This window comes from Hyaena hyaena, unplaced genomic scaffold (assembly GCF_003009895.1).
Source record: "Hyaena hyaena isolate Hyena2069 unplaced genomic scaffold, ASM300989v1 scaffold_335, whole genome shotgun sequence".
Classification (NCBI taxonomy): Eukaryota; Metazoa; Chordata; class Mammalia; order Carnivora; family Hyaenidae; genus Hyaena; species Hyaena hyaena.
This window is the reverse complement of record NW_024080968.1, coordinates 1,678,248-1,703,037: the sequence shown is the minus strand read 5'-3', so window position 1 is coordinate 1,703,037 and position 24,790 is coordinate 1,678,248. Positions and strand designations below refer to the sequence as shown.

At 42.4% G+C, this 24,790-nt stretch overlaps 1 protein-coding gene across 8 annotated transcripts in view; it reads right to left on the bottom strand.

Annotated features, from left to right (window-relative positions):
- The window catches only part of NCOA3 (nuclear receptor coactivator 3), a 133,099-nt gene that overhangs the window by 7,913 nt on the left and 100,396 nt on the right, over positions 1-24,790 (bottom strand). For 3 of the 8 annotated variants that reach the window (XM_039249368.1, XM_039249372.1, XM_039249374.1), the window contains exons 3-18: positions 23,579-23,696; positions 22,521-22,693; positions 21,920-22,020; positions 20,007-20,181; positions 19,551-19,739; positions 19,318-19,419; positions 15,119-15,259; positions 14,683-14,830; positions 13,569-13,960; positions 12,530-13,398; positions 11,187-11,322; positions 9,476-9,673; positions 8,558-8,830; positions 8,338-8,464; positions 7,204-7,375; positions 666-959 (exon numbers count right to left, since the gene is read on the bottom strand). In XM_039249368.1, coding sequence (XP_039105299.1) covers positions 666-959; positions 7,204-7,375; positions 8,338-8,464; positions 8,558-8,830; positions 9,476-9,673; positions 11,187-11,322; positions 12,530-13,398; positions 13,569-13,960; positions 14,683-14,830; positions 15,119-15,259; positions 19,318-19,419; positions 19,551-19,739; positions 20,007-20,181; positions 21,920-22,020; positions 22,521-22,693; positions 23,579-23,664 — 3,576 coding nt within the window. In that variant the 5' untranslated portion in view covers positions 23,665-23,696. The remainder of the gene's footprint in view (positions 1-665; positions 960-7,203; positions 7,376-8,337; positions 8,465-8,557; positions 8,831-9,475; positions 9,674-11,186; positions 11,323-12,529; positions 13,399-13,568; positions 13,961-14,682; positions 14,831-15,118; positions 15,260-19,317; positions 19,420-19,550; positions 19,740-20,006; positions 20,182-21,919; positions 22,021-22,520; positions 22,694-23,578; positions 23,697-24,790) is intronic. The other 5 variants (XM_039249371.1, XM_039249373.1, XM_039249375.1 and 2 more) reach the window with 2 other exon arrangements.

Genomic DNA, 24,790 nt, shown 5'->3' with positions numbered 1-24,790 from the left:
TCAGCACAGCCAAGACATAAAAACAATATCGGTAATTAAATTGTAAAATTTGCTGGGGATTAAGGAAACAATAAAAAAAGAGATATCTTATCTCAGAATATTAAGGGAGCTCAAGTTTCACAAGCCATCTAAGAAGGCAGAGGTTCCATAAAAAGAATACTCTTGATTGCAGCTCAGGTCACGAGTTCATGGTTTGGGGGGTCTGAGCCTCACAAAGGGCTCTGAGCTGACAACACAGAGCCTGCTTGGGATTCTCTCTCTTTCTCTCTGCCCCTCCCCAACTTGCTCTCGCGCTCTCTCTCAAAATAAATAAACTTAAAAAAAGGGAAGGAAGGGAGGTAGAGAGGGAGGGAGGGAGGGAGGGAGGGAGGAAGGAAGGAAGGAAGGAAGGAAGGAAGGAAGGAAGGAAGGAAGGAAGGAAGGAAGGAAGGAAATCATCTACCTCTAAAACTCATGAAGCCACCAAGAAATACTCTTCTCCTCTAAGGGCAATCCTCTCTGACACTTTTTACTTTTAACCTGCACAACAGAACAGCCTGATGCAGCCGCAGGGACCACTCCCTACCAAGGAACCATCTATAGCAACAAAACGTTACAGAGAAGTCAAAATGAGAAAGGTATTTTGGATGACAAGGGACAGAGAGACAGGAGCACGTGCTGGTCACCTGCTGGCCCTGCAGCCTCTGCTGAAGCTGCATTCGGAGCTGCTTCGGGGTGCTGGTCCGGGGCCTCATGATGCTGGCCCGTGGGTGCATTCCCTGCAGAGGAAAACTTCCTTGTTGGCTCATCTGACTCATCATAGAGTTAAAAGATGGTGATTGTCCCTGAAGATTAAAGCCTCCTTGCATCGGAGGCCCCTGTGCCGCGTATGTCTGCCCGTATAGTGCCGCCTTCTGATCCATCATCACTGCCGCTTCTTGGCCTTGGAAGGTATCCTGTTTGGACTCCAAAGCTTGTCCCTAAAACATTAAACACATAAATGAACAGTGAAGTACATGAGAATGTAACAGAAATCAAATGAGTAAAAAATAAAGTCAATGCATATGAACAAGGATGTAGAGGATTCCAAAAGCAAAATCAAGTTTGTCTGAAATTCTGTAACAATACAGATCAAGACCCATCTTTTCACAAGTGCGTCCTAGTGCCTAGCTCAAAGCCTCACATGGATACTCAAGTGTCTGGAGAAATACTATTTGTTCCAGACCAGATTTCTATACCAACACAGACCAAGCCAAGTATAAAATAAACTTAATTAAAGCCACTGTGATCAATTAATTCCCATATAATTTGCACAAGAATGTTTTTGACAGTGGTTACAAGTGATCTTGGACAAGCTCATATCCCCCGAAGGCTATCTGTAGTTGCACAAACAAAACCTAAAGGTGGTCATTCACTATTATTTGTATGGCTGGTGGGACTGTTAAGAAATCCGTTTACTCAGTAAGTATATATAAGTGCCTGCCATGTGCTGACATCACCTCTCTGCATGCTAAGAATGCATACAAAATAAGGTCCAGCAAGTGACAGAAAAAGTAGTGAAAAATACAAAGTGTCCGACTTCGACTCAGGTCATGATCTTGCGTCATGAGCTGGAGCCCTGCGTCGGGCTCTGTGCTGACAGCTCAGAGCCGGGAGCCTGTGGATTCTGTGTCTCCCTCTCTCTGTCCCTCTCCCACTTACACTCTCTCCCTCAAAAATAAAATAAACATAAAAAAATTCTGCAGGAGGGAAGAGGCTGCCATGCTAAGTTAGGAAGAGCCTGTGAGATACTGTGTTCACCTTTACCGTCCCATCCATGGGCACAGAAGGCCAAGTGTGCAGGCAACAGTCTCGTCCCCAAACACACTTCACCCCACTGTGACGTGACACCACCCTCACCTTCCCCACCTCCCTGATCTCTCCTTTGGGGGCACGTGAAGAGCTCAGCAGGGTTCGGTCCTAGGCCCTATTTGTTCTCCGGCTACATTTTGAACTCTGGCCCTCATCTATGGTGACAACTGCTGGGCTGGTCTCCAGCCTGAATGTCTCTGAACTCTCCCTCTGCTTGCACACATGCCTGCCTAACACCTTTACCGGGCTGTCTCAGGCATCTCAGACGTCAGTCACTTGTAGAAACCACAGGTCATGGTTCCAAAGAGTCCCTCACCTAAAAGACCAATTCTCCTCCAATCTTCCCTCATGGCAACATGGCGACACGGTTTGCCCAGAACTAAAGCCAACAATCTGGATGCCTCACATTCTACTCCCCCCCACTTTATTTAAAAAAAAAATTTTTTTAACGTTTATTTATTTTTGAGACAGAGAGAGACAGAGCACAAGCAGGTGAGGAGCAGAGAGAGAGAGAGAGACACACACACACACACACACACACAGAATCTGAAAACAGGCTCCAGGCTCTGAGCTATCAGCACACAGCCCGACACAGGGCTTGAACCCACAGACCGTGAGATCATGACCTGAGCTGAAGTTGGACACTTAACCAACTCAGCCACCCAAGTGCCCCATCCACCCCCTTTTTTAAAAGGTTATATTTTTGCGAGAAAGAGGGTGAGCAGGGGAGGAGCACAGAGAGAGGGAGACAGAGGATCCAAAGCAGGCTCTGCACTGAGAACAGCGAGCCCAATGTGGGGTTGGAACTCACAGACTGTGAGATCATGACCTGAACCAAAGTCAGACACTCAACTGACGGAGCCACCCAGGTGCCCCTCTCCCTTTCCAAGCATGTGTCTGCACACACGGTCCAGCAAGTGCTGTCGGTTTTCTTCCAGGCCATACTATGCACCCTTCCCTTCTTCCATGCCACGGCTGTGACCCTCTCTAAGATACTGTCTTGGACTCTCATAGTAACTGGCATCCATGTGTCTGCTCTGTCCCCTCATACCAACCTTTCCCCAGACAGCACTCTGACATATCTGTCTATAAAGTGGAATAAAAGGTATTTTCAGACTCAATCGCGTGCAGTGGGGATGGAGAAATTAATAGAAACTGCGTTTCAACAAAACGAAGGAATAAAGCAAGAAGGAAAACCACTTGGTACCAGGAGCTGGGAGATCTGACACGAGTGTCTAGACCTGCCTCTCAGGACAGAGCCAAGCTCACCCGCAGAGGGATCACAGGAGGGAAGGGGGGAACTGAGGAATTACCTAATAATGTGTCTGAGCATGTGATGAAAAACCTAAGAGAAATTTTACAGTTCTGCCGCAGCATTTGGGAAGGATCAGAAATGCATAAAAACAAAGCAAATCAAAAAAGGCGGCAGCTGGGGCGCCTGGTGGCTCAGTCGGTTAAGCGTCCAATTCTTGGTTTCGGCTCAGGTCATGAGCTCACGGTTTCATGAATTTGAGCCCCGCGTCCGTGCAGAGCGTGCTTGGGATTCTCTCTCTCCTTTCTCTCTGCCCCTCCCCCACTCGTTCTGTCTCTCTCTCAAAACAAATGTCAAAAATAAAAGAAAAAATGGCGATTAACTTGAAATCAGACAAATCAAAACCAAAAACCTATACAAACTATACCTGACTCAGCAATGAGCCAAAAGAATATAAATACTGACCGCCTATTTAACAACAAAAGACACCACTCATACTGGCAGTAAAGAGAGCACACACTCCTAAGCAGGTACTGTGTATGGGTGTGGAGGAAGGGGAGCTAAATACAGATCCACAATTTCTTACCTGAAATTCAAAAAAAATCCCCAAAAAAAGTTCTAAAAAAAGCAACACAATTGTTCATCAGCACCAAATGTATTTAATAGCGAAACTTGACCTGAACTTTATGAAGCAATACGTAATCTCTACATGTCTCACTCAGTGGGACTATGTATTTTGCTATAAAAGTATTAGCGTGTCTGATGACCGGCTATTGCCTAAAACCACAGTACTGCTCCAAACTCCAACAGGGGCATCACAGAATATACGGCATACACACACCACTTCACCTTTCTAAATCCAGAAATTCCTGAGCCCCAAAGCATTCCTGACCCTAAAGTTCTCAGATAAGGGACTATGAACGCATTGTCAACTATCCTACCAGGAAATCAACAGATACAGACTAAAGCTGATAGAAAACAGCTACATAAGCATATTACTTAGAATATTTCCAAAATAAAGAGTTGAGTTTCACAATCTCTGACTAGGCTGTGTGTGATTCTTCAAAGAGTGTATTTTTGTCTCTTGTTAAAGTTAAAAACACAGATTACTTAACTAAAAAAAAAAATTAGGGACACCTGGGTGGCTTAGTCGGTTAAGTGTCTGACTTTGGCTCAGGTCATGATCTCACAGTTCACGAGTTCAAGACCCCACCCTGGGCTGTCTGCTGTCCACACAGAGCCTGCTTCAGATCTTCTGTAGCCCTCCCCACGCCCTCCCCCACTGGTGGTCTCTTTTCTCTCTCTCCCTCTCAAAATAAATAAACTTAAATTTTTTTTTAAATTAAAATGAACTACAACCAAAAAGAAAAGCAAGTCTCATAACTGCCCTGCTTAAAATCTTCTATGACTTCCCAACATGGCAGAAAAATCCCCAAAGGACGGCTCTGTGGAACCCAACCTCCATTTACCTCTCCTCTCTGACACCAGTGTATACAGCAATCTCCTCTCTCTCTCTCTCTCTCTCTCTCTCTCACCCTTCAAATGTCAACTTACATGTCATCTCCCCAAGAACAAAGCTGTCCTGACCATTCACACAAGTCCCCAGTAATTCTTTATCTCCTCATTCTGGACTTGAAAACAAAAACATTTTTAAAGTAAAGAACAACTGTACAAACAAGTCCCCACTTAAAAGAAATCGGGAAAACTATTTAAATATATTAGACAAGTTAACAGCCTCAGATAGAGGGCATTTTTAGAGGAAAAAATCTGACACCCCACCCACACCCTAAGAAAAGATTCTTTTTTGACAGTCTCCTGGTGTCCTAGGCCTTTCCTCTAACCGCTCCCTACCGTGTCTGCCGCTATCTGGGTGGCTCCTTGCCTGTCCAACGGCTTGTGAGCTCTGGGAGCAGGAACTAATTTGCTCACTGCTTCCCCTCAGCCTCCAACACTAACTGGCATAGAGAAGGCAAATGTTTGTTAAATGAAAGAATCAGTAAATAAATCAGTAAGTAAACTTACATAAAGTGCTGTTGCATACCAAGAAAAACTCGATCAGAAGCTATTTCACAAACACATATAAATGACCCAAAAAACCCCCTAAATATGTTCTATCTTGCAATCAACAAACTACAATTTAAGACACACATCTTTAGGGCGCCTGGCTGGCTCAGTCAGTACAACATGAGACTCTTGATCTTAGGGTTTTGAGTTCAAGCTCCACCTTGGGTGTAAAGGTTACGTAAAAATCTTTTTTAAAAATAAATAAAACAAGCATCTTTGTTGCCAACCAGACTGGAAAAGATTTAAAAGAATAATCATGCTCCGTATTTGTGTCATCACTTGATGTCCACACTACGTGCGTCTTTCACCTACGTGGGCCACAGCACAGTGCTTGCGAGGGTGACGGACTCCGCAATCATCACTCTGTGTTGTGGGAAAGCAGGTGGATGATTCTTCAGGAAAACAACCTGAAAGTATGTAGCAAAGCCTCAAGATGTACACTCTCTCTAAGCCAACCAACCTTTCTCTTGGATCATGTGTGAGAAAACAGACTAAGTGAAGAAGAGGGGAGTAATTTATAGAACTGTTTATGACAGGGAATTGTTTAGAAACTAGTTAAATTTTCATCACTAGAGCACTGGCTAAATAAACTGTGTTTGATGTAACTGATACTATTTGGCTGTTAAAATTAAAGATGTATATATTTTAAAAAGTTGACTGAGGAGGCACGTGGCTGGCTCAATCACTGGAGCATGCAACGCTTGATCCTGGGGCCATGGGTTCAAGTCCCAGTTTGGGTGTAGAAATTACTTTTAAAAAGTGAAAAAATGATTAAATAAAAATTTTTAAAAGATGACTAAGGAAGACTTTCATAAGTAAAATAGGTTACCAAAGTGCTTTTAAAGTCTGTTCCCTTTTTAAAAAAATTTTTTAGTTTATTTACTTTGAGAGAGCATGTGTGTGCACATGAGTGGGGGAGAGGCAGAGAGGGAGAGAAGGAATCCCAAGCAGGCTCCAAGCTGCCAGCACAGAGCCTGATGCGGGGCTCAAACTCATCAACTGCAATATCATGACCTGAACCAAAATCAAGAGCCGGACGCTTACCAACTGAGCCACCCAGGCGTCCCAAGTCTGCTCCCTTTTTTCCAAAATATACACTCAAAAGTTACTAATGATTTTTTTTTTTGTGCCAGGATTACAGAGGATTTTTAACTTTTTTTAAAATACACACTTTTTGTTATTGTCAAAAATTTTTTTTACATAGTGACCACTATTTTATCAGTAGAACACAGAAAGCTATTTCCAACTTAAAATTTTAAGGGGCAGTTCCAGCTTGTCAGTCTCGGTGTAATCCTCACCTCCACCCCCATGCAGCTGGGTGAGACCCCGCGCTTCAGGGTCGGGGTCACGAGACTGCCATCGCTGGAGGTGCACATCATCCACTGTCCATTTCCCAGCCTCCCTCTAAAAATTGCTGCAGCATTTGCCACAATGGAGTGTATACATTTGTCTCCCCAAGAAAGAGTGACAACCCCTGGGAACCTCTCCTGATTGTCACTGAGTACACAGACTGAGACAACGCCCACGCACACACAGTTCCTTTAAATGCAAACAGCCACGACGGAATGCACTGCTTTCAAAACCACAGGTTTGTGAATGGTGTATTTTCATAAGGCCGCACAGGTAACTGGGAATAAGCGATGCTGTTGTTGAGATGTTCACACTCACTACCATAAAGCTGTTTTGTCTCCCTCCCTCCCTCTCATGCACACGCACGCGTGCACACACACACGTCTCAAGAGTATACACTGGTAGACTAGGTAGCAGAAAGAAGTAATTTTAAAAACGCAGACTCAACTAACATAAGAAAAAAGTATTTTTAAAAATGCACAGAAGTTTTACTGCATCATTTCTACTGTTGCCTAAATTCTGACAGCTTTGCAAACCAGGGGGTTGCTGGGAGGCCGTCTTCTGACTGTAACGCTGGCATCTGCGACACAGGGAGGTAACACAGGTAACAGGAAAGATACACAACAAGGCATCCTTGTGCATGGCTTCATGAATGTGTGAGCACGTGTGCACACACACACTTACACGTCCATGTCAGTGCTACCCACCTGATTTACAAGTTCAGGGATGCCCAGAGCTCTGTCAATTTCTTCCAGGCCCGTGGCATCCGTGTTGCTCAAGAGGGTGTGCAGCTGGTCCAACAACGCCCGCTCATCACTCTGCCCTTCCAGGCTAGGGGGTGGCCCCAGGAGGTCATCCAGGGAGTTCCGAAGAAGCGGCCTAAAAAGGGACTTGCAATCAATGCCAGTGGTGCTTTTCCAATTACACACACACACGCTTTTAATACGCAGTAATAACGTAAATATGACAAGTAGAAATAATAAACCAACTGAGTAACAGAGAAGGGCAAACGGGACCAGCTGACACTGCAGGCCATGGTTTAAGCTGCCGCCAGGCCGTCCTACAGACACCTCAGCTAGCTGCCACACACCTGTGTACAGCCACCCCACCAAAACAGAACTACAAGATCCACAGACATTTGGGGGACAGCAGAGGTTGAGGGGGAGGGGACAGGGTGCTATTCTCAAGATCACACAAGACGGTCGTTACGGTATTTGTTAAGTTGAAGTAACCAACAAAGGGCCAGAGAAAAAGAAAAACCAGACATGTTAGACCATAGTGAACTGAGCCTGGGACCTGTCAGAATAACGTTTTGTTCTTGCTTGGCCCACAGAGCTCACGTATTAACAAGTATAATACAAACTCCATACACGCACAGCAAGGTGCCACAGGCCTCCAATGCATCTGAAGGGCAGGGACCCAGACATTCATTCTGCCTGAGGACAAATTCTATAATGACTATTTGCTCTCTACTGGGTAGAGAAGCACTCAAGCTACTAAACTCACAGAGCTACACCATTGTCTACTCAATAGATCAAGTCACTTTTTCTTTATTATAGAATTGAAGTTAGAAGTGACATTGACAGGCAGCTTCTTTCATGCAAATGAGTTACTGACCAAGCTAAGTAAAGATGAAAGACAAACACACTCCACATAGTTCACAAAAACAGCATGCTGGGGTTCGCCTTCACCACCATCCCTGAAATGGCCAGATGACAACCAAGCACCTCAATCATGGTGAGTTTTTCTCATTCTCTTTCAGACTTGGCTCCTGTTTTCTGACCTTTCCCTAGATAATCCAATGCTAATGTTTTCTACAGAGTCACATGACGAAGCCCCACCTATTTTGGGTCCCATGAGGGCCTTGTTCCATGGACAACATGCCATCTGGCCAGGAACCTGGCTGGTTAGACGGTGCTGCCTGGCCGTACGGACTGACCCCCATTCCCATGGGAATTTCACCGGGCCCTGGTGGAGGAAAAAGAGCAGATTCATTTTCAGAGAAGGCAATAGCAAAAATATCCTAAATCATCTTTCTCTTTTTATGAAGGGAATGCTTACGCATTTGAAGCAGCTGCTGCTGCTGCTGCTGCTGCTGCTGCTGCTGCTGCTGCTGCAACGTTGGTCTCACACCTGGGACGCTGTTGGACCGAAGAGGCAATGTGGGCATCGAGCCACCCATCGCAGGTCTGGGTAAAGCAGCGCTGTAATCCGCTCCTGGCCTTCCCATGGAAGGGGAGTTCAATGGTTCCATTCTACTGCTCTTTGGGTTGGGTAAGCCCCAGTCACCTGAGGAAGCAGTCTGATTCACGGTCACATTTCTGTTTGGTCCACCTAAATCAGGGAGAAATGATTATGTCTTTTCCAGATTATACCGAAATCCTTCTTATGTGAGTACAGTCATTACACATGAACTTGACCCAAAAAAATGCTTTGTCATCCTAAGAACAGGGCTGGCCAATTATGAAGACTATTTCTTTAAGACATTTTTTGATAGGCAACTGTTGCCATGTATACATTACAAGTTAGAAAAGGTCTTAGACCAAAAGCTTCCTTAAGGGTTTAAATAACCAGGGGGGCCTGGGTGGCTCAGTCAGTTACAAATCAGGCTCTTTAACTTCAGCTCAGGTCATGATCTCACACTTTGTGAGATCAGCCGCCAGTTAGGCTCTGTGCTGTCAGCCCAGAGCCTGCTTGGGATTCTCTCTCCCCGTCTCTTGGCCCCTCCCCCACTTGCTCATGTCTTACATGCACACACACACACACAGGCTCTCTCTCTCTCAAAATAAATAAAAAAATATTTTTTAAAAGAGCTTAAATAACCAAGACACAGAATTAAGGAAACCCATGAAAGTAGTATGCTAATGTTAATCAAAAACCTATTACTTAACCCAAATTATTTAAATGGCTTTAAGTATTTTAAATTTGCTTTTCCCAAAAGAAAATTTTCATCATAAATATTTATTAGAAATAATGTACCCATAGTTGAGCCATAATTGTCCTGACCGTCCATCATTCTCGGATTCCCACCCAGCATGGGCTGCTTCGGTAACACGGGGAAAGCACTGACACTCTTTACTGGAGGACTTGAGCCGACAGACACAGGGCTATCGAGGGACATGGCTCGGCTGTACGGAGGACGGATGGACTGCACAGACTGTGGGCTCCTCAAACCTGCTGACACACATGCACGATACAGAGTCCTCTTACAATTCAGCACGTATGCAATCAAAGACAATACGTCAACACCAACACCACCCACACAAGACCGTCTTTCTTACTAAAATAAACACTAAGCACAAAAAAAGGGGGGTGGGAGGGACAAAACCCACATATTCCAAGCACAGCAGACAAGAGCCCAGTGCCAGGTGCCGGCCTGGGCATCGTCCTACAACCTGACAGGGTCACCTGGGCCCTGCTTCACTTCATACTATAACTGCTATCAATTGACTCAAACTCCCAGAGGCTCCTCCCTATGGGAACTTATTACGTGGATTCTGTTTAAAATTATATTATGAAATGTAACCAGGTAAGTTGCCCTCTAGTCAAACAAGGAATAAATGCAAAATTTCCTAACTTTTTTCTTTTTCCAGTCCATTTGATTGATCTGACTACCCATTTCACTTTAGAAAGTGTACCACCGAAAATGAATAATCCCCATTCCTGATATCAGTGAATTATTCTTTTTCAATCGATACCTGTAATACACCCTCGTTAAACCGATGAATGAGGAAACCACACAGCTGTGGAGGTGAGGCTGAGGGAGAACCAGCAAACACTAAAGAAGTCCCACAGCTAAATGACAAGGCTCCACAAGTGTCACAGGACAGCTTTCAATCTACAGTTTTAGCTGCTTTTTAAGTCTCTGTGCCTCACAAAAATACATGGTCAGGTACCTAGTAGTGATCTGGAGCAGCCAATGATGAACATTTTCCTCAAAGTTCTACGATTACTGGCTTATTAATTAGAAATAGGAAACTTTTAAAAACAGAAGAATGTCTAGAAAGGCTTTTTAAAACATATGTACTATGAATTAGTATTAAAAACTGAGAGGTAGAGTATGCATTTTGAAGTTAAAACTGCCAATTAGGGGCGCCTGGGTGGCTCAGTTGGTTGAGTGTTGGACTCTTGTTTTTGGCTCAGGCCATGATCTCGGGGTGATGAGATGGAGGCCCATGTTACACTGAACCTGCTTAAGATTCTCTTCCCTCTCCCCCCGACCCCACTCGCGAACACATGCTTGCTCTCGCACACTCTGTCTCTTTTAAAAAAATAAAACAAAAAAATGTTAATTAGACTCCAACCTTAGTGTAAGAGTACAGCTGACTCTTGAACAACACAGGAATTCGGGGCACCAAGCCCCAGAGAGAATAAAAAATCCACATAACTTCGGACTCCCCAAAAACAACTACTAATCACCTACTTTGACCAAAAGACTTCTAGATAAGTCAATTAACAGATATTTTGTATGTTATATGCATTATGTACCATACGCCTAATAAAATGGAGAAAACAAAGAGATCATGAGAAAACATATTTACAGTACTGTACTGTATTTATACCAAAAAAAAAATACACATGTGTAAGTAAACGTGCAGTTTAAACCTGTGTGGTTCAAGGAGTAACTATACATACGAGTGTGCAAAAAACTTTAAAAAGGCAGCAAAAATAAGACTTCGTTCTTTCTTACCCAGAGAATTAGTTCCTTGAAACATCTGCTGCTTGGTTCCAAGATTACTACCATTTGTGGATACGGAATTACTGTAAAAGTCAGAACTAGTCAGATCACCAAGAATAGCATCTAGATTATCCAAATCTCCAGATCCCTGGGGGAAAAAATTTTTTTAATTAACCTATGTGCATTATTAGATATACAGGTATACACGTTCATAAGAAGCACACAAATGAAACAGAAACAAGTAAAACACAACAGTTACTGGAAATGATAATGCCCAATTTAAAGGCTAGCTTCCTAAGGACCCCAGCCCAAATCTTCTTCCCTGAAACAAAGAACCGTTTAAACTACTGAAATAAATCTCTGGGTTTGGAAGTGCTTTCAAACGGAGCATTTTCTAATCTGCAACTGAACTTTAATTCTCAAACTGTAGGTATTTTCTAACTAAGGTTACTCAGGATCATTGGCTGACAGAGGACTGCCTCTATACATACCTTCCAAAAACAAGTATGATCAGTAATAAAGGCAACAAGCTGAAGTTCAACGAGAGATTCACAGGCATGCTTTAAAAAGCGCTCTTGGGGGGCGCCTGGGTGGCTCAGTCAGTTAAGTGTCTGACTTCGGCTCAAGTCATGATCTCACGGTTCATAAGTTCGAGCCCCACGTCGGACTTTGTGCTGACAGCTCAGAGCCTGGAGCCTCCCACACATTCTGTGTCTCCCTCTCTCTCTGCCCCTCCCCTGTTCACACTCTGTCTCTATCTCTCAAATATAAATAAACGTTTAAAAATATTAAAAAATAAAATAAAAAAGAGCTCTTGGTCCATAAATTTGCAGAGCGCTGGGCTAAACAAAATTAAACAGACATCCTAACAGCAAGACTCCCCAAGACTTTCATTTTCTCAGGTGCATATTGACATCTCCCAGAAGAGATAGAGTTTGAGAAACGCTTATGTGGAATGAGCTTGTGTACCAAGGGAAACATGATTTCAGGTCAAAACCAAAATTCTGTTGCTTAACACATGTTCCCCCTCCCCGGCATTTCTTTCTACAATACCTTTATATGACCCAATCTGCTCCAACAAAAAAACCTCCATGAAAATTCTCAAATTCGCTACTGACTGGTTCAAGTTATAGTCACATTTTAAAACCTACACATCTGATTATTTCCAAATTGCGTCACACTACACTTCACTGATGCCCAAAAGAATTACGAAGAAACAAGAGCTCAAGAATAACTTCCATTACATAATCCTAAAATAGAAGATAAGAGTTTGCACATAACATACTGTCTTTCTAACACAGAAATGCAAGGATTCACCACGACGACTAAACTGGAATGTAGAGAGGACAAGTTACCTCTTCATTCGTTTCTGTCTTAATTTTAGAGTCTTTCTCTTGACTCGAGCTAGGGACGGCGGAGCTGCTGCACTGACCCCCTTTACTGTCCACTCCCTCCACTTTGGGCTGCAGTTCTTTAGAGAGAGCATCGCTAGCATCGTCCCTGTCCAGCAGGTATCTAAGAAGCGCATTACTTTCCTTCTTCTTAGGACTCAGGTGCTCCTGCTTGACACTCCCTTCCACACAAGACGCTGAACTACTGGTGTCCTTCCCTGTGGCCTCGGCGGTGATCTTGGCTACCTCTGCCGGGGAGTTCCCGTTCTGCAGCAGCTTGTGCAGGATCCGGTGTTTCTCCTGCAGCAGTGACCCATGCATATTGGAGGTGGAGGACACTCCTCCAGAGGTCGAAGAGGAGACCCCAGAGGGGCTGGTGACACTAATGGAAGAGTCTTTGCAACCTGAATCCAGGGGGGAGTTGGTCAAGGAGGAATGGCCCCGGTCATCAGAAGAACAGGTCAGTAACTGCAGTAATTTTTTATGACCTTTGCTTTCCAGAGGACCCCTCTGATTCTCTGACCCTTCGATGCTGCTCTCCTTACTTTCTTTGTCACTGAGGTGATCCCTGCTGTTTGACGGGCACATTGAACTCTCCACTGGATTCTGGTCACAATACAAGCCCAAAGGACTCTTGGAATCCTGACTGTTCACTTTACTTGGCTGGCTTATGTTCATATTGGGAGAGTTATCCAACTTGGGGCCTGGTGAAGACAGAGTGGAGAGAAGAGAAGTCCCCACACCCTCGCTGATAGCTTGAAGAGCACTCAGAGAGCTACTAGAAAAGCTGTGGCTCCCAGTACTGCTGGAAGATCCCATGGGCGAGTGCACACCTGGGTGTGGAGAAAAATTAAGGCAAGAATTAGATCATCAGATGCTGTAACAAACCACCACCACATGCTGTTGTAAAATGAACTACCTTTAAAAAGAATTACGCTAGAGTAAAAAGAGAAGGATTCCTGAAGTTGAAAAGACAAAGAAGAGGAAATGCAAACACAAATACCTGCAACGGGAGAAAACTGATGTGAGGCCATCTTCGGACTCCCACGATTACGAGGGGAAATCATGATGTTCTGCTGGCTGGAGCCAAGGCCAGGGCTCCCATGGGGGGGGCTACTCATGTTGAGGCCACAGCTGTTGTTCTGGTAGGAGGAGGGAGACTGCATTCCTGGCCCAGGGTTCAGTGAGGCGACAGTACCGGGTGCCCCGTAGCGAGGCACATTCATCTGCCCCGTGGAGCTGGGGCCGGCCAAGCCACAGGGCCTACCGCTCAGCACCTGTAAGCCTTGGTGTGGCAACACGCTCATGCCGCCCACCGAACTGCTGCATCCAGCTGCTGGAGGCCGAGTGCCCTGTCCAACAGGGTTCGGGTTCGGTCTGTACCCATTCTGTTCCCTGCAAAGAAAGGAGACAAACCTTCACTAAAATATTACAAGCATGCATTAAAACACTCAAGATTTTTTTTTTTTTAAATGATGGAGTGCTAGGAACTTCACTTCCTAGGCACCATCCCAACACTTAGGATCAATTCCAATTGAAATACTCATCAGTTACGAGCCCAAAAACATACTTTTTAATATGCCACAGAGTCTGTAGGAGGGACCAGCACCACAGCACTGTGAAGGGCCAATAGTTATGTGAACTGGGATTGCAGCAGGATACTAGAGTTGCCACAAATCCAGGGGCTAACCTGGAGGTACCTGCAAATTACTCAAGATCATTAACAGGTGCATATTCTGCTCTTCCATGTCTGGCTCATTTACCACCAGCAATGGTAACAGTAACTATCCATTTTCTGTAAAGTCTACTTTCAAATTTTACATGCAATCCCTAGAAGCAATGTAACACGTCAGAAATAAAAGGTTAACAGCTGTAGTCACATTAGATATGTTCTTTTACCCATTAGCCTTCCCATTCCCCAGGAAGTGATTAATGCGCAAATCCTCATTTTCACATAATCTTAAAAAACATACCATAACCCAGGAATCTGAACTCACTTTAGCAAACCGAGAGTCTGTGCTTTTTCTCTAGTTAAATCTTGCTTTCTACATTAATAGTAAGGCACTTTGAGTACACTGCTGCATTTAACATGAGGAGACGCAGTAATCTATCATTACCTCTGAAGAAAGTGGGTTGAGACAAAGCCATGCCGGTCATTTGTGACAGGATTTCGGAAGAGCTTGCTTTTGGTTTGTGCAGTCACTATGGTTCCATCAGCCAATGAGAATCTATACACTGGGGTCTCTGCGTGGCCATGGATATAAGCTATTGGGGAAAATATGCCATTACTAGTGACTACAATTGGCAAAACAGATACATAAAAGAGAGGAGAGAAAAGAAAGGAAATATACTTCAGGTGCCATGCTTTCAAAACCCAGTGAAAAGCCTGGACCTGCACCACAATTACAAGTAGGCTAAAAGAAGGGTTCTCGAGAATCTCTTTCATACCCCGCACGCACAGAACAGCAACGACAGCCGTGTATGTACTTCATGTGTTATGCTATACAAACACAAAATCAAACAAGACCAAGAATCAACCTCAGAATTCTTTACCTTCTTGATAGTGACGTTTCTGGGACCATGACTGACCATCATTAAGACTAAAAAATCTCTGGATACACCTTCGGATAATATCTTCAAAGCCGGGCCTCATGGAGGATCTCAGTGAATTTGTATCTATGTTGACAACTTTTCCTATTAAACAGAAAATAAAGAGTTAAATCCAACCCACACATATTTCCCAGTTGCACACTGACTACATGGCTTAGCTCTCAAGAATAAAATAAAGACACTAAATCTTGGCTCCATGTACTCTGCTATATCCAGAGCTTTCCTTTTTAAGGACACAGTCCTACGAGACATCCTTACATGAAATGTCCTACCGTACAGAGCATCACAGAACTCCTTTCACTTTCTGAATGTACAGAACAGAACATGGCCAGATAACCTTAGGTTCGTTTTCACTTAGAAGAAAAAAAACAACACCTACCACTAAAATTGTTCTTTTGAAGATATTCTGTCCCTGGAGCTATGAAAACACCTACCTACACAGCTAGCAGGGACAATTCTTTTCATCTGAGAGGTAACTGTATTTTTGGACACTTAAAATCTAAACCAGGAAGGTTAACCAAATACTCATTTCTACAAGTCTGGAAGTTTCTGACAACTTCTGTTTATCATCAAATACACTACATAGACAAAATGTATACAACTCAAAAATACTATGAAATTAAAGGTTTTATGAAGAGGGCCCTTAAAAAATGATGGCTAAGCCTTTCAACACTTTAGGAGCAGCATCAGGGCACTCTGGCAAGAATAAACACCTAACAAAAAGTGGCAAAAAAGGAGCCAAGAAGAAAATAGTTGATCCATTGTCAAAGAAAGAGCAGTGTGAGGAGAAAGCACCAGCGATGTTGGATGAAGAGAATATTCAGAAAACATGAGTCATAAGAACTTTGTTGATGGACCACAACAGCCTCTAGAACTGTGCTTCTGAAGTGAGCCTTGCTGATCCCTCAGGACGTTTGAGGTCACATTTTAAAAATTCAAACTAATTACTGAGGACACCCAGGGCAAAACCTGTGTGACCAACATTTGGGACACGGACGCCCATAATAAAACATGCTCCTGGCCCAAAACATGCCCGACTATGATCCGAAGCTCAGGTTGGTATCAACAATCAATGGTTGTTTCTGCCCGCCGTGCATATGCCTCACTGAGAAATGAAATACCCAGACCCAGACGACCTCTTATGCTCACTCAGCACCAACAGGTCTACCAAATCGGGAAGCTAATGGGAATCCTGACCCAACCAAGAAGGGCAGACAAATGACTTAAAACAAGTGGTTTAATGATTTGATCCCTGGCAGACTGGGAAAGATCTAGAAAAGGCTTTTGAATTTATTTATCCTCTCCATGATGTGTGTGTCAAAAAAGTAAAAATGCTGAAGAAAATCAGGTTTGGACTGGGAAAACTCATAAAGCTTCACATGGTGTAAGATAGCTCTGAAAACGCTACTAGGGAGGAGAAAGGCACTAATGGTGGATGAGCTCATGGACAGAGACCCCAGGTAAGAATCTGCTTAGTTAGGGGCACTCACTTTCAAATGTCCCTTCTCTGTAGAGAGCTTCCTATTAATTTTCTAATCTTATACTCTAATAAACTTTTGCCTGCTGCTTATTTTAAAAAAAAACTTTAAAATCCAGACTTTTTTTTTTTTTTAATGTTTTATTTATTTCTAGGAGAGAGAGAGAGAGACAGCGTGAGCAGGGGAGGGTCAGAGAGAGAGGGAGTCACAGACTGAAATAGGCTCCAGGCTCTGAGCTGGCAGTCAGCACAGAGCCCGATGCAGGGCTTGAACCCACGAACCATGAGATCATGACCTAAGGGAAAGTCGGATGCTTAACCGACTAAACCACCCAGGTACCCCTAAAATCCAGACCTTTAATGACACACTAAAAAAAGTCTTAGGGCACCTGGGTGGCTCAGTTGGTTAAGTGTCCAACTTCAGCTCAGGTCATGATCTCACGGTTCGTGGGTTCAAGCCCTGCATTGGGCTCTGTGCTGACAGCTAGCTCAGAGCTTGGAGCCTGCTTCGGATTCTGTGTCTGCCTCTCTCTCTCTCTCTGACCCTCCCCTGCTCACACTGTCTCTCTGTCTCTCTCTCAGAAATGAAAACATTAAAAAATTTTTTTTAATTTAAAAAAATTTTTTTAAATCTTAATAATGAAGGAAAAAAACAACCCACTGAGGGAGAAGTGACAAATGCATTCCAGGAAAGAATAAACGTTTACGTGCTGTGCTCAGAACAAGGCTGATCTGTCCTCAACCACCTCCTCTGAGATTGGCTCTGAGACCCAGATGACAAACACAAAATAGATGCTCAAAAAAGTTTACGTCTGGGACAGTGAATGAAATCTCTCCAGAGGTCAAAAAAGTATTCTGTTGAGTGCAACAAACTTCCTATGAAAGGAGAGAGAGTAACTGGAAAATACCAGCTATGGTCAGATGGCTCTCAGATGTGACCCAGACAAAAGGATTTCATTTCCTTTTGCCTGCCTGGTAATTTCTAACTTTTATAATAAGAAAAGAAATTAAGGAGATTATTTTTAAGGTTCTATTCACTAAATTGCTTGCGTAAACATGTTCTGTTTAGTATTTTCAGTTATAAAATGTGAAATATTGTTATTCAGGGAGAAAATTTAGCCTGCCAAAACATCATAGACACAGAGTAAGAACCACTCTAGAAGGTAAAAATTCACATCAAAATTCCTGTCAACAGGTTTGATTATCTCAAAGTAAGTAAATAAAGAAAAAAATTCTTCCTTTATAAAATAATATTTATCAGTATAAACACATCATCAAGTATACAAAGAACTTTTTTTGCTACTTTCTTCATCTGTGGAAATTAATCTCAAACAGCCTCAAGACAGGTAACTAAGCCTGGCATAAAATGATGGAGAACTACAAAAATAGTTCTTTTTTTTTTTTTTTAACAATAAAATACTGCTATGTATGTATGTGTACGGAAGTACACATAAATATATATGCACTTGTGCACACACAGGTCATAACTATAGGTATGTTATGTGTATTTGAATTTTTTTCAAGTTTATTTTTGAAAGGGAGAGAGAGACTATGCACAGGGAAGGGAAAGAAAGAGAATCCCAGGCAGTCTCCCCTGCCAGAGCCGGATGCAGGGCTCGAACTCACAAACCATGAGATTAGAGCCAAAGCTGGATGCTTAAATGACTGAGCCACCACCCAGTGCCCCATGTATATTTAAATGCATTCCATTTTCTCAAATCACTTGTTGTAGGTCCACACGGTAGACACAAAGCAAATAGCAAAGGCTTTGACATCAGGCAGACCCAACTGCAAATTCTTTATCAGTCAAGATGTTAGCTTGGACAACGAACTCAATCTCTATCACCAGGCCTGTTTCCTCATCTCTGGGATGGCACCTACCAGACTAGCCCTGGCATCACCATTCAGGGCTAGATGATCCCATGAGTAACCCTGAAGGTGAATACAGATAATGATGCAATGGCATTTTCATTTCATCATTTTGCTTGATCACTTATACTGGCTTTAAGTCTTTATTTCCATAGTCATAAAAGAGCAGACCAAGTTTGAAGCTCATGTTGGTATCAAAAATTACTCCCAGTAATTCTCCTTAAATTACCATACTGCTGAAGACTTGCTTATGAAAAACGGGTTTGAAGTTGAAAAAAGAAATATCCTGATTTCAAATGCTATTTGAAGAGAAAGATAGGTGCTTCTACATTTATTTTTTGTTTGTTTATTTGAGGGAGTCTAATGGTCAAGTATATCCCAACTCACATGTCAAGGTAAGTTTTAGTTGCATAAAAAACATAAGAAATGGGAGTGCTGGGTGGCTCAGTCAGTTGAGCATCTGACTCTTGGTCTTGGCTCACGGTCTGTGAGTTTGCGCCCCACGAAGGCTCTGTGCTGACAATGGGGAGCCTGCTTAGGATTCTGTCTCTCCCTCTCTCTGCTCCTCCCTTGTGCACACACGCTCTCTCTCTCACAATAAATAAATAAACTTTAAAACAAGAAACATAAAAAATAATTTATGCAAAGCATTCACTACAGGGGGTACAGACACTTTATGTGACAGTGCAGGCTGCAGAAATAGTTAACTGTCATAAAAACTCTCAAACGAACAAAACGTGTGTACGTACACACACACACACACACACACACACACACACACACACACAGATTTTACCTGAAAGATCGTGTCTAGTAATAAAGCTCTCAGGGTTTGAAGGAAATGCTCTTTCGCCTGTAGTAATGCGGCGTGCTACACAGATCATACAGGATTGCAAATCTATGATAAAAATTTAACCAGGTGAGGATTACATTTAACTTCTGGACAGGTGTGGTCAACAGGCAAGTAAGTGAACACAACGAGAGAAATCACAGAACTACAAAACATCTCAAACACGTGATGCATCTTACCTTCCCCCTCCTCCATCATAGCTCGCGGCTGAGACAGGGCAAAGCACTGCATTGTTTCGTATCTCTGGCGCATTTCAGGGTTAGTGTTTAGGTCTTCCAGAATATCATGTGGTGTTTTCATCAGCATACGGCAATTAAAAGTATGGCTCTTTTGTCTCTGGGTCTCATTTGTCCAGGCAACTCCATTGACTTTGGAAAACAAATTGAAAAAAAGTTTTTTAAAAAGCTGGTAACTCAGGGGCCCCTCGGTGGCTCAGTCAGTTAAGTGTCCAGCTTTGGCTCAAGGTTATGATCTCACAACTCATGAGTTCCAGCCCCACACTGGGCTCTGGGCTCTGCTTCAGATTTGCTCTCCCTTCACTTTCTGTCCCTCCCCCACTTGCCTCATTCTTTCAAAAATAAACATTTTTGTGTGTTAAAAAATTTTTTTAAAGAAAATACACATTAAAAGACTACCTGTAGATTTCGGTAAGTTTTTAAGGAAATCCTTTCTGTCTTCTTCATGCAAGATACTGTAGACACTTGTGTTAACCAGGTCTTCTTGCTTATACTGCAGGTACTGTGTGACATTTTCTGACACAAATACAATGTTTCCATCACGATTCACCACAAACAGGAAACCATCCAACGCCTAAAGTAGAGAGGTTAATGTTGGCTATTATGGACTGAACTGTATCCCCCACCAAAATTCACATTTTGAGGCCCTAACACTCAATGTGGCTATATTTGGATACTTGGAGATAGGGACCTGGTTATAGGGGGCAGGGGACAGAATGTTTAGGTTAAATGAGTTCTTAAGACTAGGGCTCTAATCCAAAAGGACTGATGTTCATACATAAGAAGACGGATGCCAGGGAGGCACACGCACAGAGAAAAGGTCACAAGAATACACAAGGAAAAGACAACCATCCACAAGCTAAGGAAAGAGGGCTCAGGAGAAACCAAGCATGCCAACACCTTGACCTTGGACTTCCAGCATCCAGAACTTTAAAAAATAAATTTGTTGTTTAAGGCACCTAATCTGTGATATTTTGTTACGCAGCCTTGGCCAATTAAGACACCAGCCTTAGTACTAAACAGAATTTTTTTACAACTACTATGGATTTAACAACCACTGCAAACAACTATCACCCACCACTTAATCATTTCTAGTAATAATAGCACAATTACTATAGGATTTTATTTAAAAAATTAAAAATAAACAGAATTTGAGAGGCGCCTGGGTGGCTCAGTTGGTTAAGCATCCAACTTTGGCTAAGGTCATGATCTCATGGTTTGTGAGTTTGAGCCCCGAGTCAGGATTGCTGCTGACAGCTCTGAGCCTAAAGCCTACTTGGGATTCTGTATCTCCCTCTTTCTCTGACCCTCCCCTGCTCACACTGTTTCTCTATCTCTCAGAAATAAATAAAAATACATTAGAAAAATTTCTTTTAGGGGCGCCTGGGTGGCTTAGTCGGTTAAGCGTCTGACTTTCGCTCAGGTCATGATCTCGCGGTTCGTGGGTTTGAGCCCCGCGTCAGGCTCTGTGCTGACTGCCAGCTCAGAGCCTGGAGCCTGTTTCAGTCTGTGTGACTCCCTCTCTCTATGACCCTCCCCTCCTCCCCTGCTCACGCTGTCTCTCTCTCTCTCCTAGAAATAAATAAAACATTAAAAAAATTAAAAAGAAAAAAAAATTTTCTTTTAAATAATAAATGTAATTTTTAAAAGTTAAATAATTTTGAGGGGAAAAAAGATAAATATAGTCAACATAAAATCTGAATGAATGTCTAATTTTTGAAGAATTACATCTTGAAAAGAATTTTTAAAAATAAGAAAATCACCCTTAGCACTTCCTGCTTTTCCATTTGATATCAAATCAAGCTACAGGATCTATCCCACTCCCGAATGAGAATTTACAAAGAAGAACTGAACTGATCAACTAAAAAGTAGTTAGAGTGAACTAGTTGAAACAAAAAAAGCTGGGGCACCTGGGTGGCTCAGTCGGTTAAGTGCCTGACTTTGGCTCAGGTCATTATCTCACGGTTTGTGGGTTCTAGCTCCACGTCAGGCTCTGTGCTGACAGCTCAGAGCCTGGAGCCTGCTTTGGATTCTGTGTCTCCCTCTCTCTCTTACACTCCCCTGCTCACACTGTCTCGCTCTCTCAGAAATTTAAAAAAACAAGTTTGTTTTTTTTTTTAAAGTTAACAGTTGCACTTTATGAAGAGCCTCCTCTCTGCCCCCATCTCTTGCTTTAAATAAGCAAGAGAAACACGCTGTAGGTGAGTCACGTCGGTGAGTCAAACCTACTTAAGACACCTACTTACAAAACAATTTTTAAGCACGTCACAAAAGCATATGTCAACAATTCCCCACAAGTATAATCTACTTGCCTGAAGTAAAAGTGGTCCCAAGGAATCTTTATCAATAACTCCCTGCCCCGTAGAGGAAACATCAGCTTTCTGAACATCATCATCATTGGAAATGGCTTTTCCTGAAAAGACAGAAGACAATACTACAAACAACACATCTATCAGTTACAGATCAAATCACCTCCAAACAGTCCCCAGAAGACACACACACACACACACACACACACACACACACACGCACGCACGCACATGCGCGCATACATATGCACACACTCATTTCCTGATAAGAAACCAATGCTACAATTTTTGAAACTTAAAAGAGTTACCCAAGAGGGCAGAAAATACCCTTAATTTTCTTTCACCACTAACACATACTATCCCATGGCTTCCTTGAAAGGGAACTGACATGTGACAGGGTGAGAACACTGGTCTCTTTCTAATGCTCTATTAACTATTTCTCAAGGAGCACTAAATTGGTCAACTCATTTGCCCAGTCACACAGCTAAGAGGTTCAACTGGCAGCAGTCCACACATGAGCAACAAGGTAGCAAAAAGGCAAATGTAAATACAGTTAATAAGTTCCTTCTGAAAAGATTTGAGTGTTCTTCTTACTTTGTATTACCTTGCTCTTTTATTTGACGGATCTGTCTTACTGTTTCCTTTAAAATTGCACATTTATCTGGTTTGACATTGAAATTGTCAATATCACTAAGATTAGCAGATATCAGTTCAGCCAGTTCTTCAATATATTTGCTCTCCTGCTCCCGCCTCCACTTTTCACCACTGCAGGTAAGGCTGAGAGAGAAGACAGGATGGGGTGGGGGGAGAAAGGCCATGAATGTCCCTATCAGAAAAAAACTGTAAGCAGACTCAGTCTCTAAACACCAGTACCTTCATATATAAGCAAATTAAATTTAGCCAATAGAACCTGGGGAAGCAGTACAGTACAGCAGAAATCCAGGCAAACCTAAACGCTACCCGCCTTTCTGTCAGCCTGGTGGCCCTGGGGAGACATAGTCTCTGATCATGCAGAAAATGAGGGTACACGGTCTTTACCTCATAAGACATAGTAAACAACGAATAATAATGAAAGGTAGCTGAAAATAGCTACTTATTAATGACAAGGTTTACATAAGGTTTATAAGCCATTTTTTACTTCGTAAGAATCCTATTAAAACTCAAGTCATACTGACCTTGGCAAATACTAAAAAGGCTAGTGTATCACTGCATGAAATATTTGATTTCTATTTTTTTTTAACTTCAAACTTTATTCAGGAAAAGGAAGATGAAACCCCACAAAGGTCAAAATATCAACTTACAACATTTTCTTACGGGAATTTAAAGAGTAATCTGACTTGCAACAATCCTGATTATCTATTCCTGACTCCTACCCACCTCTTTCCTTGAGAAATGCCCCCCCCCGCATCAAAACTGTTAGTCATTAGACTAATTCTCTTCTACCTGAATCAGCAATAAGATTTATATTATATCATAAGGATGTCTGCCTGATCACTGTTCCATTCTACTTAAGTCAAAGCAAAATCATATTATTTAAGCAAAGAAAAAAAAAAAACCTAGCAGAGAATTTAAGTAACAGAAAACTAAACTGTTAGCTTTAAGCCAAAAAAATAATGGTGGGGGAGGAGACGTTGGGGAAGGATGACAAAACAAGCGGCCTACCCCTGTCCTGCGGTATCACACGGCAATTTGCGTTTTCGTGAATCAGGGGCCAGTGGATCCAAGGAGTTTTCTCCTATTCCGCTCATTGTGCCAGTACATCAGCAACTAAGAAAGAATGCTGATAAGATGAGAACGTTATAAAACATCCATGATTCTATAAAGGTGTCATTTGCTTGAATGGCTAAATCTTGTAATTCAGAACTACTTTCCCTAAATGGTTAGGTAAGTCTTAATATTCTTTATTATAAATGAGTACTCTGAAGACAATGTCAGGAGTTCACATTCCAGTTTAATTCTGCAGAATGTCCAACCCCAAGACTAAAATCTTTCTCAAGTTTTACTAAAAACGTGTACGTTGAATACTCTGAGTACTTCGAAGGATTAGGAAGGCATCTTCTTCATATTTAACAACAAGAAAAAGAGACTCAGGACTGAGGGCCCTGAGATCAAGTTCCACATTAGGTGTGGAGATTACTTAAAACTAGTATCTTAAAAACAAAACAAAACAAAACAAAAAACACAACAACAATCCTTGGGACGCCCGCTCAGTCAGTCGAGCTCAGGTCATGATCCCAGGAAAGTGGGATGAAGCCCCATCCATGCTGTGCTCTGTACTGAACATGGACTTTGCCCAAGATTCATTCATTCTCATTCATTCTCTCCCCCCTCCAAATAAAAATAAAAATAAATTGAAAATAAGAAAAAATTCCTGAGTTTTATTTATACCCAGCAAAGGACCAATTAGAGCTTATCCTGCCACTTGGTAAGGAGTCTTCAAATGATAAAAGTCTACAATTTTTTTTCAGGCTATTTTCAAAGTAGCACATTGCTTTCCTTTAAACCATTTCATTAATATTTATTACCCACTGTGTTTTTCTTCTATGACTTCAAAGATAACCCTAGAATATGTAAATAATCCATAAGCCCCACTACGTGAGGCCTGCACAGTAGATGCACAATGAAAGGTGTGGGGGGGTGGGGTCATGAGATCCAAATAGCAGTAATCATTTTAGTAACAACTGAGGGAAATATAGTATGTTTTGCTTAAGGATTTAACAATAAAGAAAATAACATAGGGAGTTTCTTGTTGAAAAAAAAAAAAAAGCAGGTTTTAACATTTCAGTAGCTCCTAATTTTAAGACTTCTACTAAGCCCTCACTTATGAAGAATTTTATTTGTCCCAATTCTTGTTTAGAGGACTATCATTGTTCT